At 44.4% G+C, this 20,132-nt stretch overlaps 1 protein-coding gene across 3 annotated transcripts in view; it reads left to right on the forward strand.

The window, feature by feature from the left end:
• The window catches only part of SLC6A12 (solute carrier family 6 member 12), a 39,752-nt gene that overhangs the window by 15,215 nt on the left and 4,405 nt on the right, over positions 1-20,132 (forward strand). For all 3 annotated transcript variants that reach the window (XM_075855724.1, XM_075855725.1, XM_075855722.1), the window contains exons 2-9: positions 4,572-4,786; positions 9,580-9,714; positions 10,700-10,840; positions 14,238-14,319; positions 14,541-14,673; positions 15,340-15,474; positions 16,463-16,566; positions 16,652-16,776. In XM_075855724.1, the coding sequence (XP_075711839.1) occupies positions 4,576-4,786; positions 9,580-9,714; positions 10,700-10,840; positions 14,238-14,319; positions 14,541-14,673; positions 15,340-15,474; positions 16,463-16,566; positions 16,652-16,776 (1,066 nt within the window). In that variant the 5' untranslated portion in view covers positions 4,572-4,575. The remainder of the gene's footprint in view (positions 1-4,571; positions 4,787-9,579; positions 9,715-10,699; positions 10,841-14,237; positions 14,320-14,540; positions 14,674-15,339; positions 15,475-16,462; positions 16,567-16,651; positions 16,777-20,132) is intronic.

The following is a 20,132-nucleotide window of genomic DNA, read 5'->3' on the forward strand; positions in this document are numbered from 1 at the left end:
AGGATCAGTACAGGATAATAATGTATGTATGTACACAGTGACTCCACCAGCAGAATAGTGAGTGCAGCTCTGGAGTATAATACAGTATGTAACTCAGGATCAGTACAGGATAAGTAATGTAATGTATGTACACAGTGACTCCACCAGCAGAATAGTGAGTGCAGCTCTGGAGTATAATACAGGATATAACTCAGGATCAGTACAGGATAAGTAATGTAATGTATGTACACAGTAAATCTATCTATCTATCTATCTATCTATCTATCTATCTATCTATCTATCTATCTATCTATCTATCTATCTGTCTCATGTCTGTCTGTCTGTCTGTCTGTCTGTCTGTCTCTTTGAGTTGGGGCCCCACCAGTGATCTTGTAACACTCTTCTATTAAACCCCCTTGTGTGTGAGAGATCTTGTTGGTGGATCTTTTCTCTAGGCACAAGGTGCTTTTTCATGACGGTCATAAATCAACAGCAGTTTCCAAAAATACTTGGAATACCACTGAAAGAAATTCCTATTACCGTGTAACCACAAGTCCCAGCATGTCTTACCTGCAAGTTTTAGGGTTCCCATAGAAGAGACGGCTCCATAGTAATAGTTTCTAGTCTGTTTCATGCCCCGACCATCATGATAAGACGGCTGGGGATTTTTGCCTCTTGGCCTTTGTTTGCTAACAATGAGTTTCTTATGGGGACAGGAGCCCTGTGCAGGTTCACGTGTGATGGGGTCAGTCTGGGCTGGGGAACCCCCTGCAGGAGCCCATTGTCTACTCTATAGCATGTGCGCCCTTGGGTGGTGTCATTATTAAGATTTTTCCCACGGGCCCAGAAGATTTAGCTTATGCAAAAATATCTGTAGTATGAATAGATCAATGCAGCAAATCACCAACACCTGGCCCCAGATATAGGAAATAGAGTATTAAATAAAAGGAGTGTCCCTTTAAATAGGCTTTTAGCGCCCCCCTTTGGTGGGTCCTTCGGCCTGGGCTGAGTGACAGTGTATGGCGTTCCTTGAGACGCACATCTGGATTGAATTTTTTTGTTTTTCCCGAGGAGCAGAGCCATGTGCTCGTTGTAGCGTCAGCAACATGATTGGAGGGATTCAGGAGGGGAACAGATAAATAACAGAGGAGCAGAGTGTAGTGTCCAGGTGTTTACAGCTGGAGAAGGATCAATGACTTCCACACACACTGAAAGCTGCATAAAGGGGACGAGAGCGGACGGAGAGGTGAGGAGGGTCTGAATGAATATCGGGGTAGAAGAGGAACGAGCAAAATCAATTAAAAGCAGTGGACGGTATCACAAATTATAAGATTAGATACTGAGGCCTCAGCAGACAGTATCACACATGATAGGATTAGATACACAGCTCAGCAGACAGTATCACACATGATAGGATTAGATACACAGCTCAGCAGACAGTATCACACATGATAGGATTAGATACTGAGGCTCAGCAGACAGTATCACACATGATAGGATTAGATACACAGCTCAGCAGACAGTATCCCACATGATAGGATTAGATACACATCTCAGCAGACAGTATCGCACATGATAGGATTAGATACACAGCTCAGCAGACAGTATCACACATGATAGGATTAGATACACAGCTCAACAGACAGTATCACACATGATAGGCTTAGATACAGTAGCCCAGCAGACCGTATAACACACTTAGATACAATGGGCCAGCAGGCAGTATCGCACATGATAGGATTAGATACAGCGGCTCAGCAGACAGTATCACACATGATAGGTTTAAATATAGTAGCCCAGCAGACAGTATCACACTTTTCAGGATTAGATACACCGGCCCAGAAGACAGTATGACGCATTATAGGCTTAGATACACTGGCTTAGCAGACAGTAGCGCTCAGGATAGGCTTAGATACAGCAAGTCAGTTGCATTGCCTGATGGGGACAGGTAGGAGAGGGATGAACACAGTAGAAGTTAGCACTGAAATGATTACATGAAGATCAGAAGGTTGCGATGTTTGCTCCTTGTATCTGATGTGGTTTTGCTCAGTGTCCAGATAAATCCTTTGATGACGGGTCATGATCCTGCGCTGTGTGGCTTCTGTACTGTTGGTATATAGATGGGGAGGGTGGGTGGGGGGTTACCCTTTCTTTGTAGGCACATGATCCAGTTTGGGTGGTGGGGATATTTAAAGCCTACCCCCATTAGCTGCACTATTTCTCCCCCGAGCCCCCCTCTCCGCACATCTCTTTTTAATCCCCCCCCCCCCAGTGACTACTTCAGCACTTGTAGCTACACGTATATAAATGGTGGTCACTCAGGTAGCAAGTCAACTGGTTGCTAGGCAACATGATGTGTAGCATACCGCAGAATATACTAAAGAAGGGAAATAAACAAACTCCATTCATATCTAATAGTAATTACACTACAGATAAGCAGTTACTGCGACCATCGGGCCAAGAAGGGGGAACATGACAAACCCTTCTGATGAAAAGAAATCTCATTTTGTAGGATGAGTATAAGAAGGTGTTCTCCGTCGTGGCGTCCTCTGCTGCTGGTGAGACATCGCCCTTTCCCACAGTTGACAACATTTGAATATTTTGGCAGGGTGTGGTTTATCAGGGGGTGTGGTTGATCAGGGGGTGTGGTTGATCAGGGGGTGTGGTTGATCAGGGGGTGTGGTTTATCAGGGGGTGTGGTTTATCAGGGGGTGTGGTTCATCAGGGGTGTGGTTTATCAGGGGGTGTGGTTTATCAGGGGGTGTGGTTTATCGGGACGTGGTTTATCAGGGCGTGGTTTATCAGGGTGTGGTTTGTTACGGGGCGTGGTTTATCAGAATACAAATTTTTCCCAGAATATTCCCTGTATATTGTCCTTACTATAGGGACCTTATATTGAGGACAGTATAGAGGAAGGGGATATCCCACAACAGGGATCTCAGACGTCATTTGAGGTTGAAGTTACATCACATAAATTTTTTCAGGACACGGCATAAAATCCTTCACACTTTTTTAATCAAAGACACATAATAATAATAATAATGTTGGAAGCAACGTTCCCGCTTCTGCGTATTGAGCTGTAGGTCGTTTTTAATCATAGACATGAATACCACTAAGATCTACCAAGTGCTGTGAAGACTAAAACGACTTACAGCTCAAAACGCGTGAAGTGGAAACGTTGCTTTTAACTGTCTTGTTATGTGTCTTTGATGAAGTGTGAAGGATTTTATGTCGTGTGCTGGAAAATATCATGTGATATGTCGTTGCGTGTGTGATGTCCGTGCACCGGAGCAGTCAATTCATTGGAGTAGACGGGTCAGCTGATCTGCATTATTTTTCTGTTATGTTAAAGAAACAGTTTTGATAAACCCCTTTTAATCCAGACTAGACCCCAAAATGATTCCAGCCCCCAGACAGAACCCCAAAATTTAGACTCCCAAACACCATATTTCAGACCATAGACCAGACCCCAATATTCAGACCTCAGACTATACCCCAGACCAAATCCCCATATTGAGACCCCAGACCAGACCCATAACTCAGACCCTAGAAACCATAATTCAGATCCTATAATACAGATCACATTCCAGACCCCAATATTTAGACCTCAAATAGATCCCATAATTCAGACCCAAAACTAAACCCCGATATTCGGACCCTAGACCAGACCCCATAATTCAGACCCCATTGTTCAGACCCAAATATTCAAACCTCAGACCAAACCCAAATATTTGGACCCCAGACCAGACCCCATAATTCAGATCCCATAACACAGATCACATTCCAGATGACACTATTCAGACCTCAGACCCCATAATACAGACACCACACCCCATTATTCAGACCTCAGAATAGATCCCATAATTCAAACCTTAGACCAAACCCCAATATTCAGACTACAAACCCCATAATTCTGGCCTGATACATTGTGGGTGCCGAAGGAGGAGAGGTGAGTAATTTATTTTCGGCCGTTACCTGTTAGATTTTCCGGGACTGCCCTTAAAAAATAGGAATTTGTCCCAGCAAATTTGTGACTGTTGGTAACTATGCTTTGTTTGGCTGCCTTGCCACTCAGGTAGCCCGCCTTACACATCTTATGTCAGTGCAGTCAAGCAATCCACATAAGGTTGCCATGACGACGATGCACCTGACTGAAATCAGGAGGAGACACGTGGTCTCTCAGTAGTGCAGCCTCAGGCTTTGGGCCTGTAATTTTAAGTGATTATATCTTTAAAAACGTGAATTCATTTTACATCATATTCAATGTCCAGACCAGTGTAGCTGCAGGGGGTGCAGTTGGACATGGGCCCAAATCTAAGAGTGGCAGTGGTGACTTGATGCTGATGCTTGCCCGGAGGGTGGTCTAGGGTGCGGTGGCAGACACACTCCCTCGGCACATTCTGAGGGTCTTGTGAAGACTGTAAGTATGAGGTGCCAGTCCTAGTTCCTGACGCTCGCTCGCTGGTATCATCCTCATGTGGAATGTTCTGCGGCTTTGTTGTTGATGAATGACTCAATTCAGTCCATACCGTCCCTTATGTCATGGCAGAGAACCAGCTGACTCTGAATAACACCCTCTTGTCTACCCACAGGGCAATGGGTCGGAAGCACTGCGAGGAGGCCTGGAACGGGGCGGAAAAGTCAGAGGTACTATGTGCCCCGAAAGAGGGTCCGGAGTCAGAGGCCAAAATGGAGGACAGGGGGCAATGGGGCAACAAGGTTGAGTTTATCCTGTCTGTCGCGGGAGAGATCATCGGACTTGGAAACGTCTGGAGATTTCCTTATCTCTGTTATAAGAATGGAGGCGGTGAGTATACACGACAGTATGTGCCCCATAAAGGGTTACTCCCAATTCCCCCATACGTCGCAGCTTCAGATGCGCCATTTCTTTTTGATAATAATCCCATGGGGTATTTTATATAATCTACTCATTTTATTATTTATATTCTCATTTATTTTATCTGTCCTCCCATAATCCCATGCTCTCCGGCACAGTATCAAATACAGGACCTATTAACTGCTCATACCTTGATGAATGGAATTCAAGGAAGGCAGTGAAGACTGACACAGAGCAGTAGAAGACAGAGGATGAAAATCAAGGATAACTATAAGAACCTATGTATTAAAACTAGGCGGGTATTACCATTTAATATGAATTACAAGAAAAAGAAAATAAATATTTGAGGGTTATAGATGTAGATCTTAGTTTATCTTTCGGGTCCTGTACTCTTTATTTCTTGCAGAGCCCTAGAGCCTGTAGGCGACAATAACGGCTGCCAACCAGGCTTTCTTGCCAGTCTCCATCCTGCCAGCATTAGACCATTTCCTGGCAGTCATGCTTTTGGACTATTTTTGGTCCAATTCTGGATTACCAGGCAGTATGTTCCAGACCATTAGGGTTCCGGATTAACAGAGCTTTATTGTACTACATGGTGACAACCGCTTTGTGAGAGAAAAGTTGTCGTAGCCCCTCCCATCACAGAACATGAAATGTAAACAATCTACATTTAAAGGAGAACCCCACCCTATGCATTTCTAAAACTGCTACTCGCTTTGAATATTTTCCCATGCGGCGTTCTCTGCAGAGCCCACACATCACATGACCGCGCACTTTGTAAAACCGCCCCTGTATGCGGCCCCAGACATGAAATCCATTGCAATCACCGCGTTTTCAAAGCCTATCTTGTGTTTTCCGCACCCCGGGGTGGTCAAGTTCAGCAGATAATGGCCGAAAAACTAGAAGACTCCTTTTTTTTTTATTCTTGCGGTGACACCGGGAGATTTCCCAGCATTTGTCATCCATTGAAATCATTGCTGGGATCGAAGGTCGGTGGCCCCCAGGCGTACACCGTATTTATAGGGCCTATTAATCACCCATCGCTAGACAGCATGATACATAATTAATTAACCCATTGCTCTGTCATGGCTGGCAGCGGAGAGCGTAGATGTATGGGACGTCCATGGGAGTTCTGAGAGAAAGTTGGTTTGACCCTTTGTGTGTCGGCGGGGAGTCCGCGCTCGCTTCACACTTAGTTAGGTAGAAGAATGGAGCTCCGGATCACTTCACAGGCTGTTTTGTTTCAAGTTTCCGCTGCTTTCAAGATTGTTCTTTTTTTGGGGTAGGGGGGCGGTTAGTGAGTAGGGATGTTTTTGGGTTTTTTAACCCTTTCCTGGCTGGAGAAGCTGCTTGTAATGTCAAATATCTGGTAAATAAAAGCTCTCTGGCACTGAGAAGGTTAATGGTGGAGGAATGAGGGTGGGGGGGGGTGTCTTATTCTTACTTGATCGGGATAAATAAGACATCTTGTTTATGAACACTGAGCCCACACATTGCGGTTATAGCGTCCACTCCCGCGGCTCTGTCCGACATTGTTTTATGTCGGTGGCGGGTTTTGGGAACGCTTGTAGAGAGCATGGACCAAAAGTGTCTCTAAAGCACTGGGGGGGGGGGGGGGGGGCATTTATTTTACTTAAAGGGTAAGTAAACTTTCAGAAAACTTCTGACATGTCATAGTGACATGTCAGAAGTTTTGATTGGTGGGGGCCCGAGCACTGAGACCCCCACCGATCGCTAAAACGAAGCGGCAGAAGCCCTTGGGTGAGCGCTGAGCCGCTTGGTCTCTGATCAGATTTTCTTGGAAAACCGATGTAGCGGTGTAGAAAGTCTATGGGCCCGTACACCGTTACATCGGCTTTCCGAGAAAAGCCAATCACAATAGAAGCGGCTCAGCGCTCACACGAGCTTCGTTTTAGCGATCGGTGGGGGTCTCAGTGCTCGGATCCCCACCGATCAAAACTTCTGACATGTCAATATGACATCAGAAGTTTTCTGAAAGTTTAGTTACCCTTTAATACTATGGGGGAATCGCAGCCCTATAGCTGTCTTCCCTGGGTCTAGCTGTTTACAGAGGCCCTCAGTCAAACCGGTCCGCTCTTCCTGATCCACTAGGAGAATTGTGATTTCATGTGGGATACAAGTATTTACTAAAGCAAACATGTTAGGAGCGGTGACAGGTTCTCTTTACATGATAAACTTGTTGCTACCTGCAGCCGCCACTAGGGGGAGCTAAGGAGCTAACTGCATACGGATTTACTGAGTACAATTGAGCAATTGAGTGTATCTGTATACTGTGAGCTCCCCTAGTGGTGGAAGTAAATATCCACTAACTCTTTGGCGATGTATAGAGAAGCAGGACAGGGGCTTTGCTAGGATCTAAGAGGATCAGGGGCAGGAACACTCAAGACCTATCGTTTCCCCCCCCCCCCCCCCCCCCACCACCACAAAATGTATTGAAGATCGCATAGCTATAAAACAACTTTTAGAATATGATAGGCTTAGATACCTCACATCTTTAGTACACTGTCCCTGGTAATTATTTTATAAGGAGACTTGTGCCCATATATATCAGCCCTGCCACCAAATAATTTGCCCCGTCATAAACACTAATATATAATAGCATATCTCTATATAATACAGCTATGCACTTACCCTATAATATATATAGCTACCACAAAGAACAATATAACCAAAAATACCACATACAGTGCCCATACACTGGCACTCTGCAGAGTATTATCCCATTGCAGACCATATATAAGTGAATACCGTACAGTTGCATCCAGTGACTCACAGGTGACGGCTTCCATGATTGAGTAGTTCAACTTCCTTCTCCATCCGGCCGAGACTACCATGACGACTTCTTCCGGCTACCGCTTGTTTCTGCAGAGTTTGCTGCCCCACACAAAAATAGTGACTCCTTAGTGCCCACCATAGTAGCAGTGTCCCTTCTGTTACTTCCACACAGTAAAAGTGCCCCCTGTGTGCAAGTATAGAAATGGTGCCCATACAGTAATGGTTTCTCCCTAGATTCCCTCACAGTAAAGTACCCCCCCAGTATTGGTGCCAACTTAATGCCCACTACACAGTAACTGTGCCCACAACTCAGTAATGATGCCCCATTAGTGCCACCATTTAGTTATAGTGCCCCCATTCAGTAATGGTGCCCCCTTAGTTTCCCCAGCGTAATGCTTGACCATAGTGTGCTACACTCAGTAATGGTGCTCCCTTAGTGCCCCTAATTCAGTAATGCTGCCACCCCCTAGTGCCCCCACTTAGTAATGCTGCTCCCCACTCAGTATTGCTGCCACCCCTACTGCCCCCACTCTGTAAGCATGCCCCCAACTTAGTAATGGTGCCCCCTTAGTGTTCAGGAATAGACCAATAAAAAAATAAACAAATTCTCACCTAGCCCCGTTCCCACGCTGAGCCGCTTAGCCTGCAGCCTATGGAGACTCTGAGAAGGGATGACATCATGATGACGTCACTGCATCGCGCCGGACGTGCTCAGGGGTCCTGTCCTGGCGTCTCATAGGCTGCAGGACTAAAGTGGCCTGTAGCCCATGAAAGTAATTGACGGGGAAGGGAGCTGTCAGCTCTCTGCCTGCCATAGTATTCAACTGTATTTGTGTCCTGAGGACGCAGATTCAGTTGAAAGTGGCGGTCACTCGGACCATCGGTGGCCATTGCTAGTGACGCCCTGAAGTAAAGGATTTGGAGCTTTGCATCAGAAATAAACAACAGATCTCCGAACCTCAAATAGAGAAATATCATAAATATTAATCATCACAGAAGTTTAGACCTATTGATTAAATAACACATAGGAGAACGTAAAGATGGTAATGGGTATTACAGGGCCCCTGCACATATCATATGTCGGCCCCGCAACTGGTTTTCATTATGTTAAAGAGACACCCAGCCCCTAAAGTCTCTATTTGTGTAGAAGCGGTAACCTAATGATGTTAAAATTCATCAAATGACAAAAAAAAGTATCATGCACAGCAACCCCAACCCCATAGAGTGCCTAAATACATTGACTTACAGTGCCCAAATACTGCCATACAGTGCCCACATAATATCTCCTTTTAGTACCTAAATAACATATCCATATATCACCCCTATAACATTGCCATATAGTGCCTTACAGTGCTCAAATACTAACACTGTACAGTGTCTATATGATATCTCCATACAGAACTGAAATACTGCCATACAGTGCCCACATAACATCTCCTTTTAGTGCCCACATAATATCTCCTTATATTACCAAAATGATGTTGCCATATAGTGCCCCAGTATTGCCTTACAGATCTCAAATACTAACACTGTACAGTGTCCATATGATATCTCCATACACTGCCCATATACTAAATAATACTATCTACCATTCAAATAATAGCGCCATACAGGGCTCAGATAATACGGTCATATACTGCATGCCCTGTACTTGTGGTGCACTTTCTGGCTGAAAATTGATACAGACCTAATACTTCTCGCAGCTGTGGGTTTGTTACAATGTATCCAGTCTAGAAATCCTCTGTGAGCCTGCACTCCAGACTGATACATTTTACGTCACTGATACATTGCAACAAACTATCAGGACAGGAGAGAAATTTCTGTTGCTTCTAGGTTAATGGGATTCGTTCTGGTGTCACACAGTCAAAAATGTCCGTCTACTTAGAGGAAAATCGAAGCCACTCAAAATGTTGTTTTTGTTCCCATCTTTGACTTTATATCGTGACATTGTGTCCTTGTGTTACCAGGAGCCTTCTTCATTCCGTATCTCATCTTCCTCTTCACCTGCGGAATTCCGGTGTTTTTACTGGAGACAGCGCTGGGCCAATATACCAGCCAGGGAGGGGTCACAGCATGGAGGAAGATCTGCCCCCTCTTTGAAGGTTAGTATTGTGTGCCCCATTCTTCATTCTACTCCCTCACCCAGTTTCACACGACCTGACGGGGCAAAGAGCCATAGAAACCGAGACGCTGGCAGCATCTTCTCGGTCAACATTTATCAATGAACACACCACTGCAGTCAGAAGGATGACCTCATTTCTGCAGATGACTTAGGTCCTGTTCACACCATAAGATATTTAATCGTATAGCTATTTTGCAGTATTTTTAGTCTGGGGGGGGGAGGGCGCAGAACACGTAATTGATATATACAATGCATAGTGTGAAAATTTTAGCACACTGTGAATGGGGCCTTAGGTCTCCCCGGGATCTTGGACTATTAAGGGACTAACAATCCCTGGGTTCATTTTTCATTTTCCCACCAGATTCAAGGCATTACTTTCTTGCAAAATTCTGCTTTACTTCATACTATACCATCGAGACTTCAAAGAATTTTTATTCCTGGAAATCTTACTTTGCTTTCCACACTTCACAACTTTTTTTTATATGAATTATGCTTGAATAGAAAGTATAATCCACTATCATAGATTGCCATCTAGGGGAATGCACTGGTAATGCAGGCAGCCATCACTTTTTTTTAAAATTTTTTTATTTTTTTTTATTGGAGGGAGGGGGTGAAACCCATGTTAAAAGAAGTTTTAATCTACAACAACATTAGGACTCATGGACCAATAGCCGTTACATTTCTGGATAGAATAGTATTAGGGACTTAATGTGTTACGCAAAATATACAATCTGCTGTCATCTTATTATAACTTCCGGTCCCATTTATACATCCCAATATTCTACATGTCCAAAGCAAAACCCTTAGAAAATCCCATTAAATTAAATCAAATTAGGAAGGATCTTACAGTATTACTGCTTATATGAAGTAAGGTACAGTAATGGGGTCTGCACTAACCCCATAATCATTATAAATGTATTACATTAATGTGTATTCCAGATACTAAACACTGCTTACTCGATTAGGTATTGGCTATGCCTCACAGGTGATTGAAAGCTACCTGAACATCTACTACATTGTCATCCTGGCCTGGGCATTGTTTTATCTCTTCAACTCATTTACAGCTGAGCTTCCATGGGCTAACTGCAACCACACCTGGAACACAGGTAAGAAGTCCTAGCATATGGGATCAGTATATAACCGGGAAAACATATGAGAAATACCACCTATTAGGGTATGTTCACACGCAGAGTCAAAAACGTCTCAAAATACGGAGCTGTTTTCAAGAGATAGCAGCTCCTGATTTTCAGACATTTTTTGTGCCACTCGCGATTTTCGCTGCGTTCTTCGATGCGTTTCTTACGGCTGTTTTTGGAGCTTTTTTTAATAGAGTCTATGGAGAACGGCTCCAAAAACGTCCCAAGAAGTGTCCTGCACTTCTTTTTTGCGGCCGTTCTTTTACGTGTACAAAAACGCTCCGTCGTAACAGAACGCCGTTTTCCCATTGAAGTCAATGGGCAGATGTTTGGAGGTGTTCTGCTTCCGATTTTCGGCCGTTTTTCGGGTGTTTACGGCCCGAAAAACGGCCCGAAAATAGGCCATGTGAACATACCCTCAAAGCTATCAAGATTTGGAGGGTGAGAGTGGAGATGCAATAGATTGATACGGACATGAACAAAAGTATTGGAACACCTACACATTACATCTACAGGAGCTTTTATGACATCCCATTCTAAATTTATAGGCATTAATATGGAGTTGGTGCACACTTTGAGTAAAACATCTTCCACTCTTCTGGGGGCTTTCTACAAAATTTTGAAGTGCGTCTGTGGGAATTTTTGCCCATTTACCCAGAAGGACATTTCTGAGGTCAGACACTGATGTTGGAGGAGGGGGCCGGGCTCATAATCTCCGTTCTAGTTCATCCCAAAGGTGGTGGATGGGGTTGAGGTCAGTTCTTCCACACCAAACTCCCCCAACCAGCCGACCAGCCGACCAACCAGCCGACCAACTGACCAGCCGACCAACCAACCATCCAACCAACCAACCAACCAACCAACCATGTCTTTATAGACCTTGTGCACTGGGCGCAGTCATGAGGAACAGAAAAGGCTGAACCCCAAACTGTTCCCACAAAGTTGGAAGCTGCAATTTTCCAAAATTTCTTGGTATACTGAAGAATTAAGATTTCCCTTCACTGATACTAGGCCACCCCTGAAAAACACTGGCATTACCCCTCTTCGCCCAACTTTACAGTGGGCACAATGCAGTCAGGCGGGTAATGTTCCCCTGGCATTCGCCAAACCCAGACCCATCATCAGACACCAGATAGAGAAGCGTCACTCCACAGAACACGTCATAGAGAGAAGCGTCACTCCACAGAACACGTCACATGGAGAAGCGTCACTCCACAGAACACGTCATATAGAGAAGCGTCACTCCACAGAACACGTCACATAGAGAAGCGTCACTCCACAGAACACGTCAGATAGAGAAGCGTCACTCCACAGAACACGTCACATAGAGAAGCGCCACTCCACAGAACACGTCACATAGAGAAGCGTCACTCCACAGAACACGTCATATAGAGAAGCGTCACTCCACAGAACACGTCATATAGAGAAGCGTCACTCCACAGAACACGTCACATAGAGAAGCGTCACTCCACAGAACACGCCATATAGAGAAGCGTCACTCCACAGAACACGTTACATAGAGAAGCGTCACTCCACAGAACACGTCATATAGAGAAGCGTCACTCCACAGAACACGTCATATAGAGAAGCGTCACTCCACAGAACACGTCATATAGAGGAGCGTCACTCCACAGAACACGTCACATAGAGAAGCGTCACTCCACAGAACACGTCATATAGAGAAGCGTCACTCCACAGAACACGTCACATAGAGAAGCGTCACTCCACAGAACACGTCACATAGAGAAGCGTCACTCCACAGAACACGCCATATAGAGAAGCGTCACTCCACAGAACACGTCACATAGAGAAGCGTCACTCCACAGAACACGTCACATAGAGAAGCGTCACTCCACAGAACACGTCACATAGAGAAGCGTCACTCCACAGAACATGGCACATAGAGAAACGTCACTCCACAGAACGCGTCACATAGAGAAGCGTCACTCCACAGAACGCGTCACATAGAGAAGCGTCACTCCACAGAACACGTCATATAGAGAAGCGTCACTCCACAGAACACATCACATAGAGAAGCGTCACTCCACAGAACACGTCACATAGAGAAGCGTCACTCCACAGAACACGTCATAGAGAAGCGTCACTCCACAGAACACGTCATATAGAGAAGCGTCACTCCACAGAACACGTCACATAGAGAAGCGTCACTCCACAGAACACGTCACATAGAGAAGCGTCACTCCACAGAACACGTCACATAGAGAAGCGTCACTCCACAGAACACGTCACATAGAGAAGCGTCACTCCACAGAACACGTCACATAGAGAAGCGTCACTCCACAGAACACGTCACATAGAGAAGCGTCACTCCACAGAACACGTCACATAGAGAAGCGTCACTCCACAGAACACGTCACATAGAGAAGCGTCACTCCACAGAACACGTCACATAGAGAAGCGTCACTCCACAGAACACGTCGCATAGAGAAGCGTCACTCCACAGAACACGTCACATAGAGAAGCGTCACTCCGCAGAACACGTCACATAGAGAAGCGTCACTCCGCAGAACACGTCACATAGAGAAGCGTCACTCCACAGAACACGTCACATAGAGAAGCGTCACTCCACAGAACACGTCAGATAGAGAAGCGTCACTCCACAGAACACGTCACATAGAGAAGCGTCACTCCACAGAACACGTCATATAGAGAAGCGTCACTCCACAGAACACGTCACATAGAGAAGCGTCACTCCACAGAACACGTCACATAGAGAAGCGTCACTCCACAGAACACGTCACATAGAGAAGCGTCACTCCACAGAACACGTCATATAGAGAAGCGTGTCCAGTGGTGGCGGCTTCACACCCCTCCATCTGACGCTTGGCATTGTGCTTGGTGATGTTCGGCCTCCATGTCCCGGGCAGTTTTTGTGCGGATGTTAATACCAGAGGAGGTCTGTACTCTGCAGTTATGGAGTCAGCGGGGTGTTGGTGATTTTTCTGCACTTGCTCCTCAGCACTCTCCCCCCCCCCTCTGTAACTTTACGTGGTCTGCACTTCGTGGCTGAGTTGCGGCGGTTCCTTCCATTTTACAATAATATCAGTCACCGGTGATGGGGAATATCTAGGATGGAAGGTGTTTCTGGAACTGACGTGTTACACCGGTGACGTCCTATTACAGGACCGCGCTGGAGGTCACTGATCTCTTTACAACGACCCTTTCTATCACTAATGTCTGTAAAGTGACTGCAGGGCGAGTGCCGGATGTTATACACGGGGGGTGGGGGGGGGATGGGACTGAAGGAAACACCTGAAATCAATGGTTGGGGGTGGCCGATACTTTCCTCCATATACTGTATATATTTGTGCTGTGTTACCAAGTTCTCTTTTACTTTGCACTTCAGCAAATTGCGTTGATGACCTTGGATATTTGGAGAATTATACAGCCTCCCCCAATGCTACGTCTCCTGTTGTGGAATTCTGGGAGTAAGTCGGCTTGTTACATTACACGTTACTGTATGACTGAATATTTCCTAGAGATTTCTAAAAACATGTTTACACTTAACCTAACCCATTAACTGCTCCTCAGGATCTGCTCTCAATAAATGATCATGATTAATGGCGGATACCCACCTCATGGGCATCAACCAGTGTTATCTTCTGACATGTCTATGGATCTATATGATATTCTCTATCTTTACAACTAGAAATAGAGCACTTGGCCTGTCTGATGGGATCGAGCACTTGGGCACGGTCCGATGGGAGCTCGCTCTGTGTCTTCTACTGGCCTGGATCATCTGTTACTTCTGCATCTGGAAAGGGGTCAAGTCTACTGGAAAGGTGATTCCGGCTCCTTCATCTTTATATTACATATCGTTATTGATTTTTTTTTTCGTATACAAAAGGCTAGTGGTGGACGAAGACTGACCTGGGCCCCCAGTCTAGGACCAATGGCGTCAGGGCATCTGATGGGGTGTTGTCACTTATAGTGGTTATCCCCTCTGTATAACCCTTCCTGTAAAATAGGTCCCCTGCTGACTGTTTGATTTTCTACGGGGGTCCCGCTATGGGGGAAAACAAGATGCCTAGTATTTATGGAAGCTAGGGGGCTCGAAAGTGTTGGGGTTTCTGAAGTGAGATAGCCTAATGGACAACCTTTTTAATGTACTCCACTCAATGACGGCTTCAGAAGGGGTGCTACTGTTGGGCACCGCCATCTGTGTGGGCCACCTAAGCTGCCCATTACTGTGGACCCCGGAGTAAAGATAGGTGAGATAATCAGCTTTGTAACCCACCCTCTGTCTCATTTACTGGATTATCATTATGATAAACTTGCCCCCTCCTCCACTGTAGCTAGTAGGTCGTCCTGTGTTTGCATTATGTACAGAGCTTACACCAAGGGAACCAAACGTCACAACATAAACTTCTTTATAAAAATTACATTGTGTTGAAGCTGTACATGAAATTATGTTTCAACCCGTTCTCAATACTGCCCCCTTGTGTCAGGTGGTATATTTCACAGCCACATTTCCCTATGTGATGTTAATCATCCTGCTGATTCGAGGGGTCACTCTTCCTGGAGCATATGATGGAATCATGTTTTACCTGAGTCCTGACATCACACGACTCAAGGACCCTCAGGTGAGGTGGGTCATGGGCAGTAAAGAATACACTTTTATTTTTTGGGGTGGGGGTTCCAATTTCTGTGTAAGAGGTTTTTATGAAAATTACATAGTGTGCCAGAGCTTCTAATCTTTTATAGTAGGAAATGTAGTGCAAGAGCTCAGCAGACAGTATCACACATGATAGGATTAGATACATGGCTCAGCAGACAGTATCACACATGATAGGATTAGATACAGCAGCTCAGCAGACAGTATCACACATGATAGGATTAGATACAGCGGCTCAGCAGACAGTATCACACATGATAGGATTAGATACACAGCTCAGCAGACAGTATCACACATGATAGGATTAGATACAGCAGCTCAGCAGACAGTATCACACATGATAGGATTAGATACAGCGGCTCAGCAGACAGTATCACACATGATAGGATTAGATACACCGCTCAGCAGACAGTATCACACATGATAGGATTAGATATACAGCTCAGCAGACAGTATCCCACATGATAGGATTAGATATACAGCTCAGCAGACAGTATCCCACATGATAGGATTAGATACACGCTCAGCAGACAGTATCACACATAATAGGATTAGATACACTGCTCAGCAGACAGTATCACACGTGATAGGATTAGATACACGGCTCAGCAGACAGTATCACACATGATAGGATTAGATACACAGCTCAGCAGACAGTATCACACATGATAGGATTAGATACACAGCTCAGCAGACAGTATCACACATGATAGGATTAGATACACAGCTCAGTAGACAGTATCACACATGATAGGATTAGATACACAGCTCAGCAGACAGTATCACACATGATAGGATTAGATACACAGCTCAGCAGACAGTATCACACATGATAGGATTAGATACACAGCTCAGCAGACAGTATCACACATGATAGGATTAGATACACAGAACAGAGTCCTTAGAGATTATTTTATCATGATTATTGTGGTGATTGTATTTTGTCTACACTGCAGGTCTGGATGGACGCTGGGACACAGATTTTCTTCTCATACGCCATCTGTCAGGGTTGTCTGACCGCGCTGGGGAGCTACAACAAATACAACAACAACTGCTACAGGTATTGGGGTTCTCGCTAGTCCACACGTGGCACTGACCAGGCGGGCAGCAGTTTGTTAATTGACTTTCCTTCTCTTCATCTTCAGGGACTGCATCGCTCTATGTTTTCTGAACAGTATAACCAGCTTTGTGGCTGGATTTGCCATCTTTTCAGTTTTGGGGTTCATGGCAAGGGAGCAGGGTGTCCCAATTTCACAGGTGGCTGAATCTGGTAAGTTGAAGGTTCTCTATTACTAGATAAATGAGGGAGCATCCATTTGGGGAAATTATGGTAGTGCCAAGTGAGACCATGCAGCTGCTATGGGGCCCATGAGAAGATGGACCCAGCTCATGATCCTTCTCAATGGGTAGTGAGATCTTGCCCTGAGCTCCACTGGAACCACAATATTAGAAACCATCATCTCATGGGAACAAGGGTGATACATGAACCAGAACCCTTGAGGTCTGCTATGTGGTTCTACTCTACTATACTCGGTGGCAGCTCTTTGTAATGTCTGTGGAGGCTCGCTTCATGTCTGATGTTAATAGGCCACATTGTCAGCAGAATATGGCAAACTTTATTTTGCCCATCTTTGTATTATTGTCGACCATTTGTAATAGAAGCTTGCTTGTAGACTTGTGAAACCGTAATTGTTGACCTCTTTAAGAAGAATCTTGATTGTAAACCTTTTGTAGAAGAACCTTAATTGTAGACCTCTTGTAGAAGAACCTTGATTGTAGACCTCTTGTAGAAGCACCTTGATTGTAGACCTCTTGTAGAAGAACCTTGATTGTAGACCTCTTGTAGAAGAACCTTAATTGTAGACCTCTTGCAGAAGAACCTTGATTGTAGACCTTTTGTAGAAGCACTTTGATTGTAGACCTCTTGTAGAAGCACCTTGATTGTAGACCTCTTGTAGAAGCACCTTGATTGTAGACCTCTTGTAGAAGAACCTTGATTGTAGACCTCTTGTAGAAGAACCTTAATTGTAGACCTCTTGTAGAAGAACCTTAATTGTAGACCTCTTGTAGAAGAACCTTGATTGTAGACCTCTTGTAGAAGCACCTTGATTGTAGACCTCTTGTAGAAGCACCTTGATTGTAGACCTCTTGTAGAAGAACCTTGATTGTAGACCTCTTGTAGAAGCACCTTGATTGTAGACCTCTTGTAGAAGCACCTTGATTGTAGACCTCTTGTAGAAGCACCTTGATTGTAGACCTCTTGTAGAAGAACCTTGATTGTAGACCTCTTGTAGAAGCACCTTGATTGTAGACTTCTTGTAGAAGCACCTTGATTGTAGACCTCTTGTAGAAGCACCTTGATTGTAGACCTCTTGTAGAAGCACCTTGATTGTAGACCTCTTGTAGAAGCACCTTGATTGTAGACCTCTTGTAGAAGCACCTTGATTGTAGACCTCTTGTAGAAGCACCTTGATTGTAGACTTCTTGTAGAAGCACCTTGATTGTAGACCTCTTGTAGAAGCACCTTGATTGTAGACCTCTTGTAGAAGCACCTTGATTGTAGACCTCTTGTAGAAGCACCTTGATTGTAGACCTCTTGTAGAAGCACCTTGATTGTAGACCTCTTGTAGAAGCACCTTGATTGTAGACCTCTTGTAGAAGCACCTTGATTGTAGACCTCTTGTAGAAGCACCTTGATTGTAGACCTCTTGTAGAAGCACCTTGATTGTAGACCTCTTGTAGAAGCACCTTGATTGTAGACCTCTTGTAGAAGCACCTTGATTGTAGACTTCTTGTAGAAGAACCTTAATTGTAGACCTCTTGTAGAAGAACCTTAATTGTAGACCTCTTGCAGAAGAACCTTGATTGTAGACCTTTTGTAGAAGCACCTTGATTGTAGACCTCTTGTAGAAGCACCTTGATTGTAGACCTCTTGTAGAAGCACCTTGATTGTAGACTTCTTGTAGAAGAACCTTAATTGTAGACCTCTTGTAGAAGAACCTTGATTGTAGACCTCTTGTAGAAGAACCTTAATTGTAGACCTCTTGTAGAAGCACCTTGATTGTAGACCTCTTGTAGAAGAACCTTGATTGTAGACCTCTTGTAGAAGCACTTTGATTGTAGACCTCTTGTAGAAGCACCTTGATTGTAGACCTCTTGTAGAAGCACCTTGATTGTAGACCTCTTGTAGAAGAACCTTGATTGTAGACCTCTTGTAGAAGAACCTTAATTGTAGAACTCTTGTAGAAGAACCTTAATTGTAGACCTCTTGTAGAAGAACCTTGATTGTAGACCTCTTGTAGAAGCACCTTGATTGTAGACCTCTTGTAGAAGCACCTTGATTGTAGACCTCTTGTAGAAGAACCTTGATTGTAGACCTCTTGTAGAAGCACCTTGATTGTAGACCTCTTGTAGAAGCACCTTGATTGTAGACCTCTTGTAGAAGCACCTTGATTGTAGACCTCTTGTAGAAGAACCTTGATTGTAGACCTCTTGTAGAAGCACCTTGATTGTAGACTTCTTGTAGAAGCACCTTGATTGTAGACCTCTTGTAGAAGCACCTTGATTGTAGACCTCTTGTAGAAGCACCTTGATTGTAGACCTCTTGTAGAAGCACCTTGATTGTAGACCTCTTGTAGAAGCACCTTGATTGTAGACTTCTTGTAGAAGCACCTTGATTGTAGACCTCTTGTAGAAGCACCTTGATTGTAGACCTCTTGTAGAAGCACCTTGATTGTAGACCTCTTGTAGAAGCACCTTGATTGTAGACCTCTTGTAGAAGCACCTTGATTGTAGACCTCTTGTAGAAGCACCTTGATTGTAGACCTCTTGTAGAAGCACCTTGATTGTAGACCTCTTGTAGAAGCACCTTGATTGTAGACCTCTTGTAGAAGCACCTTGATTGTAGACTTCTTGTAGAAGAACCTTAATTGTAGACCTCTTGTAGAAGAACCTTGATTGTAGACCTCTTGTAGAAGAACCTTAATTGTAGACCTCTTGTAGAAGAACCTTAATTGTAGACCTCTTGCAGAAGAACCTTGATTGTAGACCTTTTGTAGAAGCACCTTGATTGTAGACCTCTTGTAGAAGCACCTTGATTGTAGACCTCTTGTAGAAGCACCTTGATTGTAGACCTCTTGTAGAAGAACCTTGATTGTAGACCTCTTGTAGAAGCACCTTGATTGTAGACCTCTTGTAGAAGCACCTTGATTGTAGACCTCTTGTAGAAGCACCTTGATTGTAGACCTCTTGTAGAAGAACCTTGATTGTAGACCTCTTGTAGAAGCACCTTGATTGTAGACCTCTTGTAGAAGCACCTTGATTGTAGACTTCTTGTAGAAGCACCTTGATTGTAGACCTCTTGTAGAAGCACCTTGATTGTAGACTTCTTGTAGAAGAACCTTAATTGTAGACCTCTTGTAGAAGCACCTTGATTGTAGACTTCTTGTAGAAGAACCTTAATTGTAGACCTCTTGTAGAAGCACCTTGATTGTAGACCTCTTGTAGAAGAACCTTGATTGTAGACCTCTTGTAGAAGAACCTTGATTGTAGACCTCTTGTAGAAGAACCGTAATTGTAGACCTCTTTAAGAAGAATCTTTATTGTAAACCTCTTGTTGAAGAACCT

Source organism: Rhinoderma darwinii, chromosome 3 (assembly GCF_050947455.1).
Source record: "Rhinoderma darwinii isolate aRhiDar2 chromosome 3, aRhiDar2.hap1, whole genome shotgun sequence".
Lineage (NCBI taxonomy): Eukaryota > Metazoa > Chordata > Amphibia > Anura > Rhinodermatidae > Rhinoderma > Rhinoderma darwinii.